General features: G+C 44.6%; 1 protein-coding gene across 4 annotated transcripts in view; it reads left to right on the plus strand.

Annotated features, from left to right (window-relative positions):
* MYO1B (myosin IB) overlaps positions 1 to 18,003 on the plus strand; it is a 757,882-nt gene that overhangs the window by 702,374 nt on the left and 37,505 nt on the right. For all 4 annotated transcript variants that reach the window (XM_086955387.1, XM_086955390.1, XM_086955388.1 and 1 more), the window contains 2 exons: positions 7,307 to 7,459; positions 8,534 to 8,661. In XM_086955387.1, coding sequence (XP_086811513.1) covers positions 7,307 to 7,459; positions 8,534 to 8,661 — 281 coding nt within the window. The remainder of the gene's footprint in view (positions 1 to 7,306; positions 7,460 to 8,533; positions 8,662 to 18,003) is intronic.

Here is an 18,003-nt window from a genome sequence, read left to right on the forward strand (position 1 = left end):
ATCACCGTGCCAATGTCACACCTGACTCCCTCTCAGACGCTCCCTTTTATCCTCGTTGTTATGGACACTGTGTAGTTTCGGGCCTATCACTCCGAATGGTGCATCCAGTATATTCAAACTATGATACCGATGTTTCAGCCTCTACCCTGGATTCCAGTGAGACTGAATCTGCGGCTGCTGGCCTCCTGCATCCCACTGGAATTTGCGGGCACTGCAATGAGACCTGTGGGTGCAGCATTTGGGAAATCTCTTTGACATTGTCCAGATTTCTGAGAGAACTGCAAAAGATCAATAGGGTGGCTAACAAATTGGGTCAGTGGCAGACCCCTCTCTTTTCCCCAACCAGATCTGACAGTGGTGACAGATGAGTCACTCCTGGGATGGGGCAGCCAGCTGGTAGAGTCTAGAGATCAGAGGCCTCTAGTCTCTGTCGGAATCTGGATTCCACATCAACCTTCTGAAGGTCCGGGCTATCTGTCTAGCATTAATTGCCTTTCTACTCTCCATCAAGGGAATATTGGGCAGGTGTTCACAGGCAAAATCAGCACAATGTTGTACTGCAACAAACCGTGTGGGGTGGGGCCGTGGAACCTTTGTCAAGAGGCCCTTCCTCTCTGTACATTGCTGGAATATCAGGGTATACCCTGATGGTTCAATGTCTGGTGGGCTCTCTGAACACCAAGGCAGATTAACTCAGGGAAGATGCCTATCAGATCCCAAATGGTGTCTCCATCTGGAGGTGGTGCAAGGTCTCTTACAGCAGCAGGGAGAGCCTTGGTTAGATCTGCCACTGCTGAGAACGCACAATGTCAGCAGTTCTGTGCGCTGGGGTCTCCAATGAGACTCTCGATCGTAGATGTTTTTAGACTCAAGTGGAGCTCAGGCTTCTTGTATGACTTTCCACCCATACCAACCCTGCCCAGAGTTCTCAAGAAGATCAGGAACATCCAGTCTCAAGTCATCCTTCTGGCTCCAAACTGGGCTCAGAGAGTTTGGTTTACCGAGCTGTTGAGCATGACCTTTGGTCCTCCGATCAGGCTGCTCCTTTGGAAGAAACTTTTGTCACAACAGCAGGGGAGGGTTCTCCATCCAAACCTGTCGACACTCCTTCTTGCATGGAGATTGAGCGGCACCAGTTGACCGCTTTCGGCTTTCTGCTCAAAGTATGCAGTGTTATTCTGCCAGCCAGGTGTTCCTTCACCAAAACTGTATGCGCCTGCCATTGGGGCAAGTTAGTGGCATGGTTTGCAGGAAAGCAGTTTGACCTCCCCATCCCCCCCTCTCCCCCCCTCCCCACCCCCCCCAGCGCCCAGCTCCCTTTTCGCTTTATTCTTTCTCTATATTTTTCTGTTGTCCTGCAGGGCTCTGCTCTGGGCACCTTGAACAGTTTTCTTTCTGCTGTCTCAGCCTATCTGCGGTTGCCTGAACAACCATTCCTCTTCAAATCCTCTATTGCACATAAGTTCTTGAAACGTTTGCAACATATGTTTTCTCCTCCCTTTATAACACCTCGGTGGGACCTTAATCTACTCCTGACATTACTGAAGTGTGCTCCCTTTGAGCCCTTGGACAACTGTCTAGCCAGGCTCCTTACCATCAAGATGGCCTTCCTGTTGGCAATAGCATCTGCCCAGAGGGTCAGTAAGCTTCAGACCAAGCCTAAACACCTGAACATCTACCCAGACAAGCTGCTTCCATGATCTAGAGCTAGCTTTCTACCTTAAGTCATCACTCCCATTCATGTAGGCCAGCCCATTACTCTGCCTACTTTTTACGCTGCGCCACATCCCTCTAAAGAAAAGGAGCGGCCTCACTGACTGGACTCAAGAAGAGCGCTGTTGCTCTGTATTGACCAGATGAAGGAGTTCCGGGTGGACAACCAACAGTTCGTGGGGTATGTCGGAGTGAAGAACGGAAAGGCTGTGCAGAAATGAGCCATCTCCCGATGGGTCATGCTCTTCATTAAAATCTGCTACACATTGGTCAAGAAGCAATCCCCCACCAAAGCTAAGGCTGCAACCACTGCGTCAGCATGCGGAGTCCCAGTGCTGGACATATGCCAGGCAGCAACGTGGGCTTCCTTGCACATGTTCACAAAACACTACTGCTTGAACAGTCTGGTGTGTCGAGATGGGCACTTTGCCCGTTCGGTCCTGCAGGGTATTTTTTGGTATGAAATTGTTTTGCAAACACACCTCTGTGGGCGGTTTTGCTTGGGTATCTATTCTGTAGTAAGGAATCTGCTGCTAGAAGTTTCTATCAGATGGACAAGTTACTTAAATAATGCCTCATCTGATAGAGACTCTATCTAGCCATAGATTCCTTACCGACTCACCCATCCTCCCCAGTCTGCGAATGGATTTCCAGGGACTGGGCTTTCCCCTTTTAGGGGCCTAGTTTTTCACACCAGTGGTCGGTGTTCTTCGTGGCTCTGCATTCCTGCATGGAAAGTCAAGAAAAGAAACTGGCATCAGCACGCTGGGGATTGCGCCTATATAGGTACCGAGCACTTCTCGTTCAGCGCAGCCAATGCCATCGCGCAGAGCAGATTGAGGCCACCTACCAGTGCACTGGTGTACTGCTCAGAAGAACCTTTCCCAATCCAGTCTGAAGCCTAGGTAAGGAATCTGAGGCTAGATAGTCTCTACCAGATAAGGCAGTACTAAATGTGAGTAACCGGTATGTTATGCCTGCCATAGATCTCTGTCTCCTTTATATGCGCTCACCTTTGCTGCTGCTTTCCTATAGTTCTGAATAAAGTCAGGCGGAGCCAAGTTGGGATCATCCTGATGGCCCCATTTGGACTTGGAGTGTCTGGTATACCAGCCTGCTGAATCTAAATGTCTACCTCATACTCTGTCTACCTATTAAGGAGGGCCTGCTCTCCCAACAGCAGGCCAGGGTTTGTTATGTGAACCTCCACATCCAAGCATGGAGATTGATCAGTATCAGCTGCGCAGATTTCATCTGCCAGAGGAAGTGGTGGATGTCATCTTGGTTTCACGTGCAAAAAAGTAGATACATATATTTATTTTAGGCATCCTGCAATATTTGTGCCTAGTGAGATGACTGTCTGGTCGCTCCACTGTAGGTGAAACTTTCTGATGCGCTTCTATTTGTCCAGTGTTTTGTCCGGCAGGGCCTTCATCGTGAGCTCCATTAAAGGCTATTTCTGTGTTTGCCTAATAAACCCTCTTTATTGTAAGTCACCAGTTGTGATGCATTTCTTGATAGATCTTGTGTATGTATATAATGTATGCATATGTATATATATATGTATGTGTATATATGTGTTTACTCCTGCGTTTGTTAGTCTGCAATGGGACTTTAATTTGATTCTCACCTTTTTGGTATGAATGCCTTGAGTATGCAAAGCTCCTATTTTAAAATATTCTGATTACTTCTAGGCCATGTCAGTGAAGTGCATGTGCTTCCAGTGCTGCCACTGTATACTGTGTTCTTTCCAGACAAGCTAATGCTTCAGACTTTGACATCATTTCTATCATAAGTGGCATTGCCCTTACATGTGGGATATTTTATCACACTCTTTGCATTCTTATCTCTATCACATCCCTTTAAGGAGGAGAAGAAGCTTCACTGTTTGGGCCCCCAAAGAGTCCTTAGCTTTTATATTGATTGAACTTAGGAGCCCTGAGTGGATGTCAAACATTGTGTTTGCTTGGCAAAATGTTTGTGTGCTTTTATGGGTCTAAAAATGGAAGGGCAGTTGTGAAATGTGCCTTATCCAGATGCATCATTCGTTGCATATGATGTGGTATGCTGCCTTGGCCAAAAAAGAACCTCTCGAGGGCCTTTACATTCATTCTATTAGAACTAAAGCTGCCACTACTCCCTAAGCCAGAAATGTTACAGTGATGCCAGGCAGCCACATGGGCATATGTCCATACCTTTAAGAGGCATTACAGTCTTGACTCTGATTCATAGGAAGGGCCTTCCTGTTTGAATTCCCACTCCTCAGACCCTCTGCCCTAATTTTTGGGTGGTACTGCTTTGGTACATATTCAAAAGGTGCTGAGGTTACAGTTAGAAGTATTTGTCAGTAATTCTTTCTGGTGGATACTCTAACTGCAGATTTCTCACCCACCCACCCTCCTTCCCATCGTAGAAGTGCATTTCTATGAATTAAGGTTCCATGTTCGATTTTGGACACTCACTGTTCTCAGTCTGTTACTGAAGTTCTGTATCTGAAGGGATGTAATGCTCTGTTGTAAACTGATCTAAAATTACAGGCATGACGCACCAATCGATCAGGTTGTACCTAGTTTGCAGCATTTTTCATTCTTTTTAAATAGACACAACATGTTTTTGTTAAGATCAGCAAACAAGCAGATGTTTGATAATGTAGCCAGTACAGCAAATAGTGATAACCAAGAACCTCCATGCCTTGTGTTAGAGCTGGTGGTCTCGATAACCAAGAACTACCATGCCTTGTGTTAGAACTGGGGGTCTCTAGTTGGCTGAGGTAGGTACCTTAGTCCAAATATGGACCATTTCTTCTAAGTCAGGTAAAGGAAGGACACATTCTCAGATTGCCCCTGCTCACCCCCTTGGTAGCTTGGCACGAGCAGCCAGGCTTACCTCCAAGGCAAATGTGTAAAGTATTTGCAACCATGCTCTCAGTAACTTAGTGATAACACCACAAATAGACTCCACACGAGTTTCATGTAAAAAAGTATATGTTTATAAAAACATATTTAAAAAAAAGATCTATGATGAGACCACACAATATAAAATCCAACATATATACTTATTTGTAATATTTCACATTGCCGGTTCTTGCAGTAATAATGAGCAATATTCAATGATCCGGTGCAGTCCTAATGCAATGCTATGCAGTTCGTAATGCAAGAATCAGGCAGTTCGTGATGTAAAAATAATGCAGTTCGTAATGCCAAAATAATGCAATTCGTAATGCAGCAACCAGGCGGTTCGAAATTCCAAAATAATGCAATTCGTCATTCAGCATTCAGGCAGTTATGAATGCAAAAATAATGCAATTCGTACTGCAACAATCAGGCCGTTCGTAGTGCAAAAATAATGCAAAAATAAGGTACTCTGGCACCGATTGCGGGGCTCTGGACGGTCTCTATTTCACTCTTAAGTACTCGCGGTCAGCTACTGCCAAAATATGCCCCCAACACTGTTATGATGGAAAACAAAGTGCAGCTCCACACTCCGGCCCCGGTACTGCCGATTTGTACTTGAGCGCAGGCTTGCGCTGCTAAGAGGGAAAGGCCGAAAGCGTTTACCTCGTATCCTGCCCCAGGCAGCGACACACGCATGCTCGCTGAGCTTAACCTGGGGGTACAATCTCACTCTCCTCTCCTCTCAGCTTGGGCCTCCGATGCAACTTAGTTGATCCTGGGCAGTGGAACTCGGACCCCCGATGGTGATGGGGTCGAGGTCTCTCTTTGGCAACGGCAGGCTCCGGCCAGCGGCGATGAATTCCCACAGCTGCTCTGGAGATGCCGGGACATACAGTCACTGGGAAAGTTCTCACAAAGATCTCAGGCTGCCACAGGCACACAGAGTCACTGATACTCACTTGAGCTCCGGGTGCACACGATCACAGGGCAATCCTGACAAAGCTCTCAAGCTGCATGAAGCACACGCACATAGCTTTGCTGAGACACACTTGGAAACTTTTATGTTCCTGAGTTTCCACAACAAGGAGCTAGCTTTCCTCTGGCCCTTGGGGACGAGTTACTTCAGGACACAGCACACAGCAAAGTCTTTTCAAGCAGGGGAACACAGTACACAGCAAAGTCCCTAAGCCTCTCCTTGGTTAAATCAGCAAACTGCATGCAAGCCCCAGAACACACAGCAAGGGTCAGTCCTTCTATTCAGTCTCCACAGATGTTCTTACTTGGCAGAGGTTCCTATAGACTACAAAGTAGTCTATAATCCCTTTCAGTCATGATCAGTCCAATGTTCAGGGGTTTCAGCTCTCATAGTTATACCTCTAAATGTCTGAAGTCTTTTTGTTCAGGGTGCACTGACCCCTGTCTAAACCAGTTCTCGGTGTCTCCCTGACAGTGACACCTTCATCCTTTGATTTGTGGGGTTCTGGATCCTCAATCACTCAGCAGGAGAGGGAGCCAATGTTTTATTGCAGCAGCCAAGGCCTCTTCACCTCCAGGGGCTACTCCTTCCCCCTACACTACAGATGCAGGTCAGCCTGTTGCTGTCTCACCTCCTCCCCTGGGTCAAGACATTTCCCAGATCCTATCACATTCAAATCCAGACAGTCCATCCACAACCAGGCAGAGACACACAGAATTGTTAGAACAAAGAAACCAGCCACTTCTAAAAGCGTGGTTTCTAAACACACAATTCAAAAACCACCTTCACAAAAAGATGTGTTATTAATTGTGAGCTCAGGCACACTAAACTTCACCTCTCCTTAAGCCTATGGGAAGATAGGCTGGGATCATATTACACAGCCTCCCCCATTCTGTCCTATGGGCAAGATGGCCTTACAACAGTAAAAAACAAATGTCAGTTTTTCCCTGTTAGGACATGGTACACACCTTAGTACATGGCAAACACCTTAGTACTTTCACATACACTGCACCCTGCCCAGGGGGGTACCTTGGGCCTACCATAGGGGTGTCTGATGTGCATAAAAAGGGAAGGACAAGGCCTGGCAAGTGGGTGCCCTTTTCAGGACAACATGGCAGTTTAACAAACCCCGCGCAGGCACTGCAGTGGCCGGCCTGAGTTCTCTCTTTAGGGCTACTTGTGTGGGGTGGCACAATTAATGCTGCAGACCCACAAGTAGCATTTCCATTACCAGCCCTGGCACACACACAGTGCACTATGCTAGTAAGGCAAACATACCAATCATGGACAACCAATTACCATTACACTTTACACAGGGAGCACTTGCACTTTGACACTGATCAGCAGTGGTTAAGTGCCCAAAGCATCTAAGTTGGCGACACCATGTCAGAAAAAGGGTCTAAGGAGAAGGCAAAAAGTTTAGGGAACTTTAGCCAAAAAGGGCCAAGTCCAACCCTATTGTAATTATATAATCCCAGTGGCCCCAAATGTAAGTGAGAGCGGCTTCTGACCTTGGCGATAGAATTATAATTGACGTTCAAAAAATTGCTTTCAGCAAAAAGATCAACTTTGTAGTCTGTGGTAAGAGAGGGATATCAAATGTATATATATTTGGATTTCTATTGATTATTGCTCGACATTGATGCCAATTACCTGCTATATTTTCCTTCACATGCTGTATTTGTTTCTCGCTCTCAATTTGTACTCATTTGTTTGCTTGAAGGGAACACCAAGAATTTTCTTGTTGACAAAACGTAACATTGTTCTTGCTGACATAAAGTCTGGACAGATCAAGTTGGAAGTCCCTCTTGTAGATATCACCAAAATTTCCATGAGCTCACAAAATGATGGCTTCTTTGCGCTACACCTGAAACAGGTTTGTTTGTAATTGATTACTAATGCGAACCAATCTATTCTTAAGCTCGGACTGAATATGTGCAATTGCAGTAAAATAGTCTTATGATGATGTAATTTCAGTGAATTTATGTGTGATCTCCTATTGTAGATACTAGTAAGACACCTGTGCAGCTTCTCTTGCACAATAGAAGTATTTCTCTTGATCTTTCTCTACTTCATTCACCCTTAATTTCCACAATTTTCCTCCCTCTATCTACCCCATCCTCTCCATCATGTACTGTCACCTCCATCAAGTACTGACATTTCTGGTCTTTCTGTACCATCCGCGAACACAAGAATTTTGTGTTATTCAATTGGTTGCACAGTGTAATTCCTTCAATGTTCACCAACTTCCTTCCCTGCCCAGGCATTCCACCTGTGAGTTGTCTCCACATTACCTCTCTCTAATGGATACTGGTACCCTAGGTCCTTCCATCCCCTGCCCGCTCATGACTATTCTTTGCTCTGCTGCTTTAAAATGCTTGGCTGCACACTTCCAGCTTCAGTGTCTATGATGACGATATGAGACTGCTCTTTTTGCAAATTAAAGATTAGCTTACTCTCACAATTTAAGAACTTTACGTAAGAATCACTACCCAAATCTTCCTTGCCAATGCATATTTTGTCCATGGTTTCACATATTTGTTTAAAAGACTTAATTGTAATTTGAGTATATGAAGAATACAAGATATCTTTTGAGTTTTAATGAGATTGTAATCATTCTACATGCACCCTATCCATACATCAGTATACTCTATAGAATTTCTCAAACTAATTGTTTATCTTGCTGTATTCTTTTAACATACGTCCTTGGATCTGAAGGCATATTAGAAGCTAATAAAATACTCTAATTCCGTAGTATGGACATTCTGATGGCTCTAAACAGTGTATTCATGTACATGTTATTGTTATTTCAAAATGGTTAGTAGTATTTCATAGATACAATTAACATGTACAGACCAATATGGTTCTTATGGCCGTGGAATTTTAAAGGTTTGGCTCTTTTGTTTGCCTTAACTGAAAACTAACCCAACCGCTGTTTTGTTTATCATAGGGCTCTGCTGCTGCTGCTAAAGGGGATTTTCTGTTCGACAGTCATCATCTTATCGAGGTGGCTACCAAACTTTATCGCACTGCACTCATCCACTTCAAACAGAAGATCTCTTTCGAAATTGCTGATGAGTAAGTCCCTAATGCTCTTTAACATTTAGTCAGTGTGCCTTAGGACTTAATGTGCAAACTGCACACTTCGAGCTGTGTAGTATTCTGTGTACCCATTACCTGTAAGGCTGAATTGATGCCCGCAATGCGTGGGCGTAGCCAGCGTGCCATGGACCCTAGTGCAAGGAATGAAATGGGTAACCTGGATGCTGTTTGAACTGTGAAATACTGTCATCATAAGGTTTCAGTTGGCCCAGTGTATCTGCTGCACCAATGGAAGTTACGCTCCTGCTGGTGTGTGTATTGAAGTGAAAGCTATAAGGCAGAGTTGGAGGTAGGTTGGAAACCTAACAGGACCTATCTGCTGTGACTGTACCCTAAGGGCATAACGTGGAACAAAGAAGTTACCTCCTACCCGAGTGTCCCAAACTCTTGAAAGGAAGACACTGCCCTCTAATCTCAACAACCAACTTGGTCTTCTATTAGAAACTAATGTCAATCTTCAAATAGGGAGCATTCATCAAGATTCAACATCACACGTTCTTCTGAATTTGTTTAAATCCTAATTATACCAGAAAGACTGATATTTTGTTTCTCTACTCTTTATCTACCATTTGGTCCCTTTTCATTTTTCTTGGAAATGTTGAGCTTTTTCCTAAATATATAATTTTTCAAATAAATGTATACTGCTTATTTATGCGACAGCCCTTCTGATGAGGTGGTTACCCTTTTCATCAACATCCCCTGCTTCAGAAACATCCTCTACTTCAGAAACATCCTCTACATCATACACCGAACTAAGATTAAGAAAGACCTTTTATATATTAGACTCAGTACTATGCCATAGTTTTATTAAGCATGTTCAACAGTCTCAAAATATGTGTAACCAAAGATTTTGAGTTGTAAATATTAAGTTGTTAGAAGAAAGCTGTTAATATTTGGTGAATCCAATTGATAGCCACTGTTTTGTAAGTGAGAAAGTACCTCTTTTTGCCTGGTCACCCCCATTTTTTCTAGACTTGATAACACTGGGCTTCTTGGTCTCGCCTAGGCAGGGCTTTCGCTGTCTCTTCGCGATGTGCTGTATTGAGGTATGGATTTGAAACCCCGCTCACACTCAGACCACCTTTTTGGCTGCTACTACTGTCCTTTGTCAATGTTGTTTTTTGATTTGTTGAACAGCTTATTAGTTCCTCCTTAGTACCTTCCTGTCCTCTGTTGTTACCTCCAATGAGGACTGGACCTTTTACATGTGTTGTTTCTCAGTGTGTTTTAATTGCAGTCTGTGAGCACTATTTTGTTAATGACTTTCTCCTGGCTGTTGTTGAAAGACGCTCCCTACCCTCCTCTCCCAATCCGCATCTGGCATATACACAATTCCTTTGTATTTTTTTTAAGGCTCCAGCAATGGTGGCCACGCTCCTTTCTTTGGTTTACTCCATTTTTTTAAACATTGCATGTTTTTTTCTCACAAAGCTGCATGACGGTAATTAGACCAATGTGGCGTATTTTTGAAATACATGGCTCGCGATGGGGCCCATGTGTCTTATTTTTAAAATGCGGGTTAATTTAACAAAAAAATATATATGTTCGAGGCATATGAGCTGTAGATCGTATACTTCTGCATAGATCGCCATCTGGTGTTGGGCTTGGATGTTTGCACTTTGTTTATTCTTGGGAGAAGTCTTCTGTAATCACGAGGTAGGGGACTCCTCCTTAGGACGATAGTGTGCATGAGCATCGACTCCATCTCCAGATACTTTTTTTTGCCATCTGTTTCGGATGTGTATTGCTGCGATTCGGGATCCTCTCCGAACCTTTTGGTGTGCAGTCAGTCCCCTCCACGGTATTGTTTCGTTCACGGTTTTCCCCTTCAACCCGCATCGTTGAAATCCAGCCACTTCGATCGAGATCTTCGACATGCGCCGCAAGGCCTACCCGCGCCGACCACGCCAGCAATCGATGGAACAGACTCCATTTAAAAAATGCCCTGTGTGGGACTAAATTTCCACACACAGACCTACACGAGGTTTGTAATCTGTGTCTATCCCCGGAACATGAAGAAAGTAGCTTTGAGGTCTGTCGATCATTCCGATCAAAGAAAATGAATCGTGAACGTTTGGCTCGACGTCACGAGATGAGACATGGCACTATCCCGGTGCCGGACATTTTTGGAGAACAGAGTGACTCATCAGCACAGCGCCGATCAAGAGAAAGAAATCTATCTGTCTGAAGCTGACGACTCCGACATGGAGGAAGACTCTCACATCACTCCCGGTCAATGAACTGTGAGTAACAAGCCCCAAGGCACCGAAAAATTCATGAAGGCTCCGGTACTACCTTCGCCTCAGGTTTAGGGAAACACCGAAAACATGGCTCAGATGCCCTGCCATCCGGCCCGGCTAGGAAACCGAAAGACAAAGCCTCCGGCTGGGGATTGAGACGTCCCCACGGTACCGAAACTCCATCTCCGGCACCAAAAACCAAATCCAAGCATGGAACCGATGCCCCCATACCGGCACTGAAGTCATCTTCGACACCAAAAGACTCCGACCCGAAACCTCATAAAACCAAGATTTCAGAACCGGCAATAACTAAGCCCAAATCTTCGGAACCGAAACCTAAAGATAAGCCTTTAGATCCAATAGTTAAAGACAAACCTTCGGAACCGAAAGTTCCGAAAGACAAACCTTCGGTGCATAAACAACATGCACCAAAGGATTCGGAACCGAAAAAACACTGCCAATAAAATACCCTCTGAAACACCCGAAGAGAAGGAATTACCACCTAAAGAACTTCCTTTACAAGAACCAATGGATCCCAAGCAAAAGTAGCTGCCTATTGATCCAACAACTGAACATCTTGTAGCAACCCTTCCTAAGAAACGCTAACAGGACATTTCAGAGGAACATCATATACCTCCCAAAAAAGAGGAAGGACATGGGTACTAACCCCTCTCCCCCTTACATACCTCCCTCTCCTCCACTTTTTGATGCCAACTTACTAATATCTCCATATAACTCACCACCACCTCATTTCTCCCCTGACCCACAGGGGGATAATGAAACATACGATGATACTAATACAGAAGGGGATGGGGATAATTACCATCACACCATAACACAAGACCCAGATCCAAGGGATGACTATGATAAAGACCCAGACAATACTAATGATCTGGACCTATATCCTTTCAGACCATCACCACCCGATGATACTATTGGATTCGCACAGCTTATCGAAAGGGCTGCTCTTTATCATGGGGTAGAATTACACACTGACCCCTTAGAGTGGGATTTCCTCATGGAAACTTTCAATCCATCCCAAGAATCAACTAACACATTGCCAATGTTAAAGGCATGCTAAAGCATACTGATGAAGTATTCAAGGACCCAGTTAGAGCACGAATCCTCAACCCAAGAGTTGATAAAAAAATATAAAGCTGCTCCTACAGACCCAGTTTATATTAAAGCTCAAGTCCCCATGGACTCCTTCTGATGAGTCAAAGCTCTTAGACGCAACAGGCAAACGAATTGCATCACAAGCTGCTAATAGTTGGCGTATTGCCAATGCGCAAACCCTCCTGGCATGCTATGAAAGAGGGTAGTATGATGAACTTGAAAGCTAATGCAGCATTTGCCAGATAGTGTGGCTCACTGGTAAGAGGCGGCAGACCCGAGAGCAGAGGACGGCCCGGGACCAGGGTTCGATTCCCGGCGCGGCAGGTTTCTGGACCAGGGTCAGCGGACTCGATAATTCTCTCTCCTCGGTGCCCACTCTGATCAGCGATCACACTCGGCAACTCTGGGCATTAGCTTGCCTCATCTTCACTAACGGCCCCACCAGACCGCCGGGGATGCCTGGTCTCACCCTGGAGATACCCATTAAGGGACCTTCTCTCAGGGAAGCCAGGAAGGGTTTCGCAGCGGTCGAAGCGCCTTGGGACCCTACGGGTATGTAGTGCGCTATATAAATGCCTATACATACAAAGGTAAAGCCAACGACCACATGCAAGAGGGTAAATGAATTACAAACATCTCTATAAAATGTGCACTTGATACCGCTGACAGCATCCCGTGGCATTAACACCAGCATCTTGCTACGCCGACATGCTTGGCTTCGAATCTCAGGATTCAAACAAGAAGTACAGTCAGTGATACTAAACTAACCCTTTGACCAACAACATTTTTTGGACCAAATGTAGACTCTTCATTAGAAAAAATGAAGAACGATACAGAAACTGCCAAATCTATGGGAGCCCTACAACTACCATTCAATAGAGTCTCCTTTTGTCGCTCCTTTTATAGGGGCAGCTTCAAAGCAATTTCATCAGAGAATACCTTCTCTACTAACAACAACCAAAATCAACCTTCCTCCTCCCGGGGGTACTGTCGAGGAGGATATAGAGGAAACAACAATAGGGGAAAAGGCAAAAATAATTCCCCCCGCACTTCCCCTGCAAACAAGCAGTGACTTCCTTCCGCTTTCCCCCAACCATTCCACTCCGGTCCGGCGGACGCCTATCAAAGTTCCAACATGCCTGGGATTCCATTACAACAGACAAGTGGGTAAGACAAATTATCCAGTATGGTTATTGCCTGGAATTCACTGGTACTCCAGCAAACATTCCTTCCAGAGAACGCCCAATGTCCTCAGAACATCTCACTCTTCTCAAACAAGAGGTTCTCTCCCTGTTACAAAAACATGCAATAGAACCAGTCCCTTTGCCTCATCAAGGCAAAGGGGTGTATTCACTATATTTCTAATACCAAAAAAGAACTGCTCTCTCAGACCAATACTGGACCTCAGGCCATTAAATCTATACATTCAGTCAGGCCATTTTCATATGGTCACTCTCCATCAGGTACTCCCACTACTCCAACAAGGCGACTTTCTATCCACTCTAGATTTAAAGGATGCCTACTTTCACATTCCCATTCACCCCGCTCACAGGAAATATCTCAGGTTCATGGTAGAACGACAACACTACTAATTTAAAGTCCTCCCATTCGGGGTGACTACAGCAACCAGAGTCTTCACCAAATGCCTTGCAGTAGTTGCAGCCCACTTAAAAAGACAACACATTCATGCCCTCCCTTATCTGGACTACTGGCTCATAAAAGCCAAGTCACACAGCAGCTATGTGCAACACACACACACAAAACAATCCAACTGCTTCACACCTTGGGATTCACAGTAAACCTTACCAAATCCCATCTCCATCCATCCAACATACAACAGTATCTAGGGGCTACAATAGACACTTCAAAAGCTATAGCATACCCCAACCAAGTCAGGATAAGCACCATACAGGCTCCAATAGCAAAATTTCAACCTCAACACTCACTACCAGCACAAGTGTTCATGCAAAAATGCGTCCCTTACAGGAGTGTTTGGCACGTCAGTGATCTGGTGTTGGTAGACGACCGCACCCATCACTCTCTGCAGTGGTGGAACACACAAAACCTTTCCAAAGGGTGGCCGTTCCTCGACCCGGTTCCACAGATAGTGCTATAAACAGATGCATAGCTCACCAGCTGGGGAGCTCATCTTCAAACCCATACTATTCAGGGCATATGGGCCCCTAAAAAAACAGTTCCACATTAATTACCTGGAATTGTTGGCAATCTTCCTGGCTTTAAAATCTTTTCAACTCCACCTCTTAAGCAAAGCTGTCCTAGTCGGTACAGATAACATGACAGCAATGTATTATATACAAAAACAGGGGGGACACACTCTCGCCAGCTATCACACCTAGCTCACAGCATATGGAGATGGGCCATTCCTCAAAACATATACCTCCTTGCAGAACACCTCCCAGGAGTACACAATCAAATTGCGGATCTACTTAGTCGCCAAAAACAGCAGATACACGAATGGTAACTTCACCCTCAAGTTCTGCTTCCCTTCTTTCAAATGTGGGGGCACCCAGAAATAGACCTGTTCGCCACACACCAAAACGCCCAAGCTTCGCAACTAGGTATCCACACCCATTGTCCAAAGACAATGCGCTATGAATGAACTGGCCAGCCTAGTGGTTCGGAAACTCAAACAGCATACCCTCACAATGATCCTAATTGCTCCAACATGGGCCCGACAACCATGGTTCACAACCTTCTTGGAAGTATCAATAGTTAGTCATCAAAAGCTACGCCTCTCACCCACGCTTCTCACTCAGAACCACGGAGAGATAAGCCATCCAGATCCCAATCAACTCAACCTTGCGATCTAGCACCAGAAGTCCTAGAGTTTGGCTACCTTAATCTCCTGCCAGACTGCATGAACATCATTAAAGAGGCTAGACGTCCTATCACTAGAGCTTGCTATGCCACAAAGTGGATAGGATTTGTAATTTCCTGTGCAAGTAACAAAATCAACCCACTAGATGCTTCCATTCAAAACATCATCTGTTACTTTTTGCATCTACAACACTGCAACCTAGCATATACATCCATTAGACTACATCTTGCGGCAATAGCAGACTACCTCCAAAACAGACAACATTTATCTTTGTTTAGGGTACCAGCTATCAAGGCATTTATAGAAGGACTTAAAATAATGATTCCTCCTAGAGTTCCACCCTCTCCAGTATGGAACCTAAATGTAGTACTTACCTGGCTCATGGGTCCCCCATTTGAACCTATGCATAAATGCAAATTACAATTTCTCACTTGGAAAGTAGCTTTACTGGTTGCCATCACCTCTCTTAGAAGAGTCGGTGAACTCCAGGCATTAACCATACAAGAACCATTTCTCCAAATCCATCATAACAAAGTGGTTCTTAGGACCAACCCAAAATTTCTACCTTAAGTCGTCTCTGCTTTCCACCTTAACCAGTCTGTAGAACTCCCAGTGTTTTTCCCTCTACCAGACTCAGTAGCAGAACGGGCTCCTCACACGCTGGATGTAAAAAGAGCGATACTTTACTACATAGAACAAAATCCTTTAGTAAGACTAAGCACATTTTTGTGGTTTTCTCCCCACCTCATAAAGGCAATCCCATCTCTAAAACAGGGATTGCAAGGCGGATTGTTAAATGCATCCAAATATGCTATGCTAAAGCCAAATGCACCTTAACCATTCCCCCTAGAGCTCACTCCACACGTAAACTAGGGGCATCCATGGCCTTCTTAGGGAACATTCCCCTAGATGAGTTCTGCAAAGCAGCAACTTGGTCTACAGAGCACATGTTCACAAAACACTATTGTGTAGACGTGCAAGCAAAACAACAAGCTAGTGTGGGTCAGTCTGTATTAAGAACACTTTTTAACCCACTGCAATAGCTACAGGTAGCCACCGCTAAGGAGGTAACTGCTGTGTAGTCGATGCACAAGTATACGATCTACAGCCCAAATGCCTTGAACGGAAAATGCTACTTACCAATATGCATCTGTTCTTGGCATGTAGAGCAGTAGATTTGCATACGCCCACCTACCTCCCCAGATACCTCTATCTGTCGAGTACTATCTTACTTAGATACATTACACATGGACATCCTATGCTATTTCTTACTAACTCCATCATAACCCTCCATGGCGATGGAGTCGATGCCCATGCTCACTATCGTCCTAAGGAGGTGTCACCTACCTTGTGACTACAAAAGACTTCTCCCAGGACAAAAACAAAGTGAAAACATCCGAGCCCAACACCAGATGGCGATCTATGAACAAGTATACAAATCTACAGCTCTACATGCCAAGGATAGATGCATACAAGTAAGTGGCATTTTCCTTATTTTTACAGCACAGGATGCTTTAATAGCGTCCCATGCCTTGCTTTTGTTAAGCTTTTATTCCACACACACACACTAGGATGCCGCTCTATCCAGGGCAGCTGACGCTGCCTCACAGCCCCCCTCCATACCAATTCAACAAAACAATAGGGTGCAAGGCACAGGATTGAGTGGGTGTTGCTCCGAGCAGACCCTCCCCCTCAAATGGGCTTCACTGGTTGGAGGCTCCTGGGGGCAATGGTGTGCTTTGTAAAGGGCCACTAATCACAAACGCAACAATACCCAATGAAGATCCCTCTAGCTAGCCTTACGAGGTTGTGGGAACATACGCCAGGCTAGTAGTATCATGGTATTCGTGTGGACTACACAGTTATTTCCGTGTACAGTACAAATTTTTGTCTAATTGTGGTTGGATAGTAATTTTTATAATGAAGTGGCTTGTGGCCTTTCGTACTTTCAAAAGTAGTAAACTGGAAATGAAAACATATGTAAAATCTTTTGAGCATTCTCTGTGTGTGCGTCTTGCTAATGTTTGAAATTTTTCATGCAGCGCTCTATTGCATGTAGGAGAGTAAATGTGAACCTACCTGTTATAATGTCATTGATCTCCTACTACGAGATGTTGGGTGATAACCTCGGGTTACATAAGATCACCCTCGTAAAGATGGCGGAGGCCTAACAACTAGATGCACCCTCATAAACATCTAGCTCAGTGTTTAGCAGTAATACGCAATGGAAAAAAAAGCATTTGCAATTCAATAGGTCTTGCATTTGCGAGAGTTTCATCTATCGGCGTTGTAAATGACAATGCCTTTTGTTTGTTTTTAAAACCAACACATAAATACAAGGCATTGTCATTTACAATGCCAATAGCTCAAACTCTTGCAAATATGAAGCCTATTGCATTGCAAATGCTTGGTTACTATGTGCACTGGCACACTTCTAAGCTGGCCCGGTGAATGTACTCTTACCCCTGAAACATGTTGAAATTGGCTAATACCCTAATTGGCATAACTATCTTCCCTATAAGGCCACTGTATATGGTGTCTGTTAGACCTGGTATCCTTGGCGTGGTGTACCCCTAACGTTCAAACCACCTGTTTCTGCTGACCTTAGGACTCTGCACACTTTTTCACTGCTAACCAGTGCTAAAGTACTTGTGCTCTCTGCTCAAAACATGGTAGCGTTGGATTATACCCAATTGGCATATTTAAGTTTCTTATAAGTCCCCAGTATAGTTCACTACATGTGTCCAGAGCCTGTTAATTAAATGCTATTAGTGGGCCTGCAGCACTGATTGTGCCCCCCACTTAAGTTGCCCAGTAAACTTGTCTCAGGCCTAGCATTGCAGAGCTTGTGTGTGCAGTTTAAACTGCCATTTTGACCTGATGAAGTAAACCTTTTGCCACTCCCAGAACTTTCTTTATAATATATATTTCACCCCCCAGGGTGGGCCCTGGACAGCCCAGAGGGCTAGGTGCAATATATTTAAAAAGTAGGACATGTACTTTTAGTTTGACATCTCCTGGTAGTGAAACACTCCTAAGTGCGTTTATTTCACTATTGCATGGCCTATCTTTCCCATAGGATAACATTTGGGTTGCCTTATTACATTTCATTTTATAATTGTA

This window comes from Lissotriton vulgaris, chromosome 2_1 (genome assembly GCF_964263255.1).
Source record: "Lissotriton vulgaris chromosome 2_1, aLisVul1.2, whole genome shotgun sequence".
NCBI classification, from domain to species: domain Eukaryota; kingdom Metazoa; phylum Chordata; class Amphibia; order Caudata; family Salamandridae; genus Lissotriton; species Lissotriton vulgaris.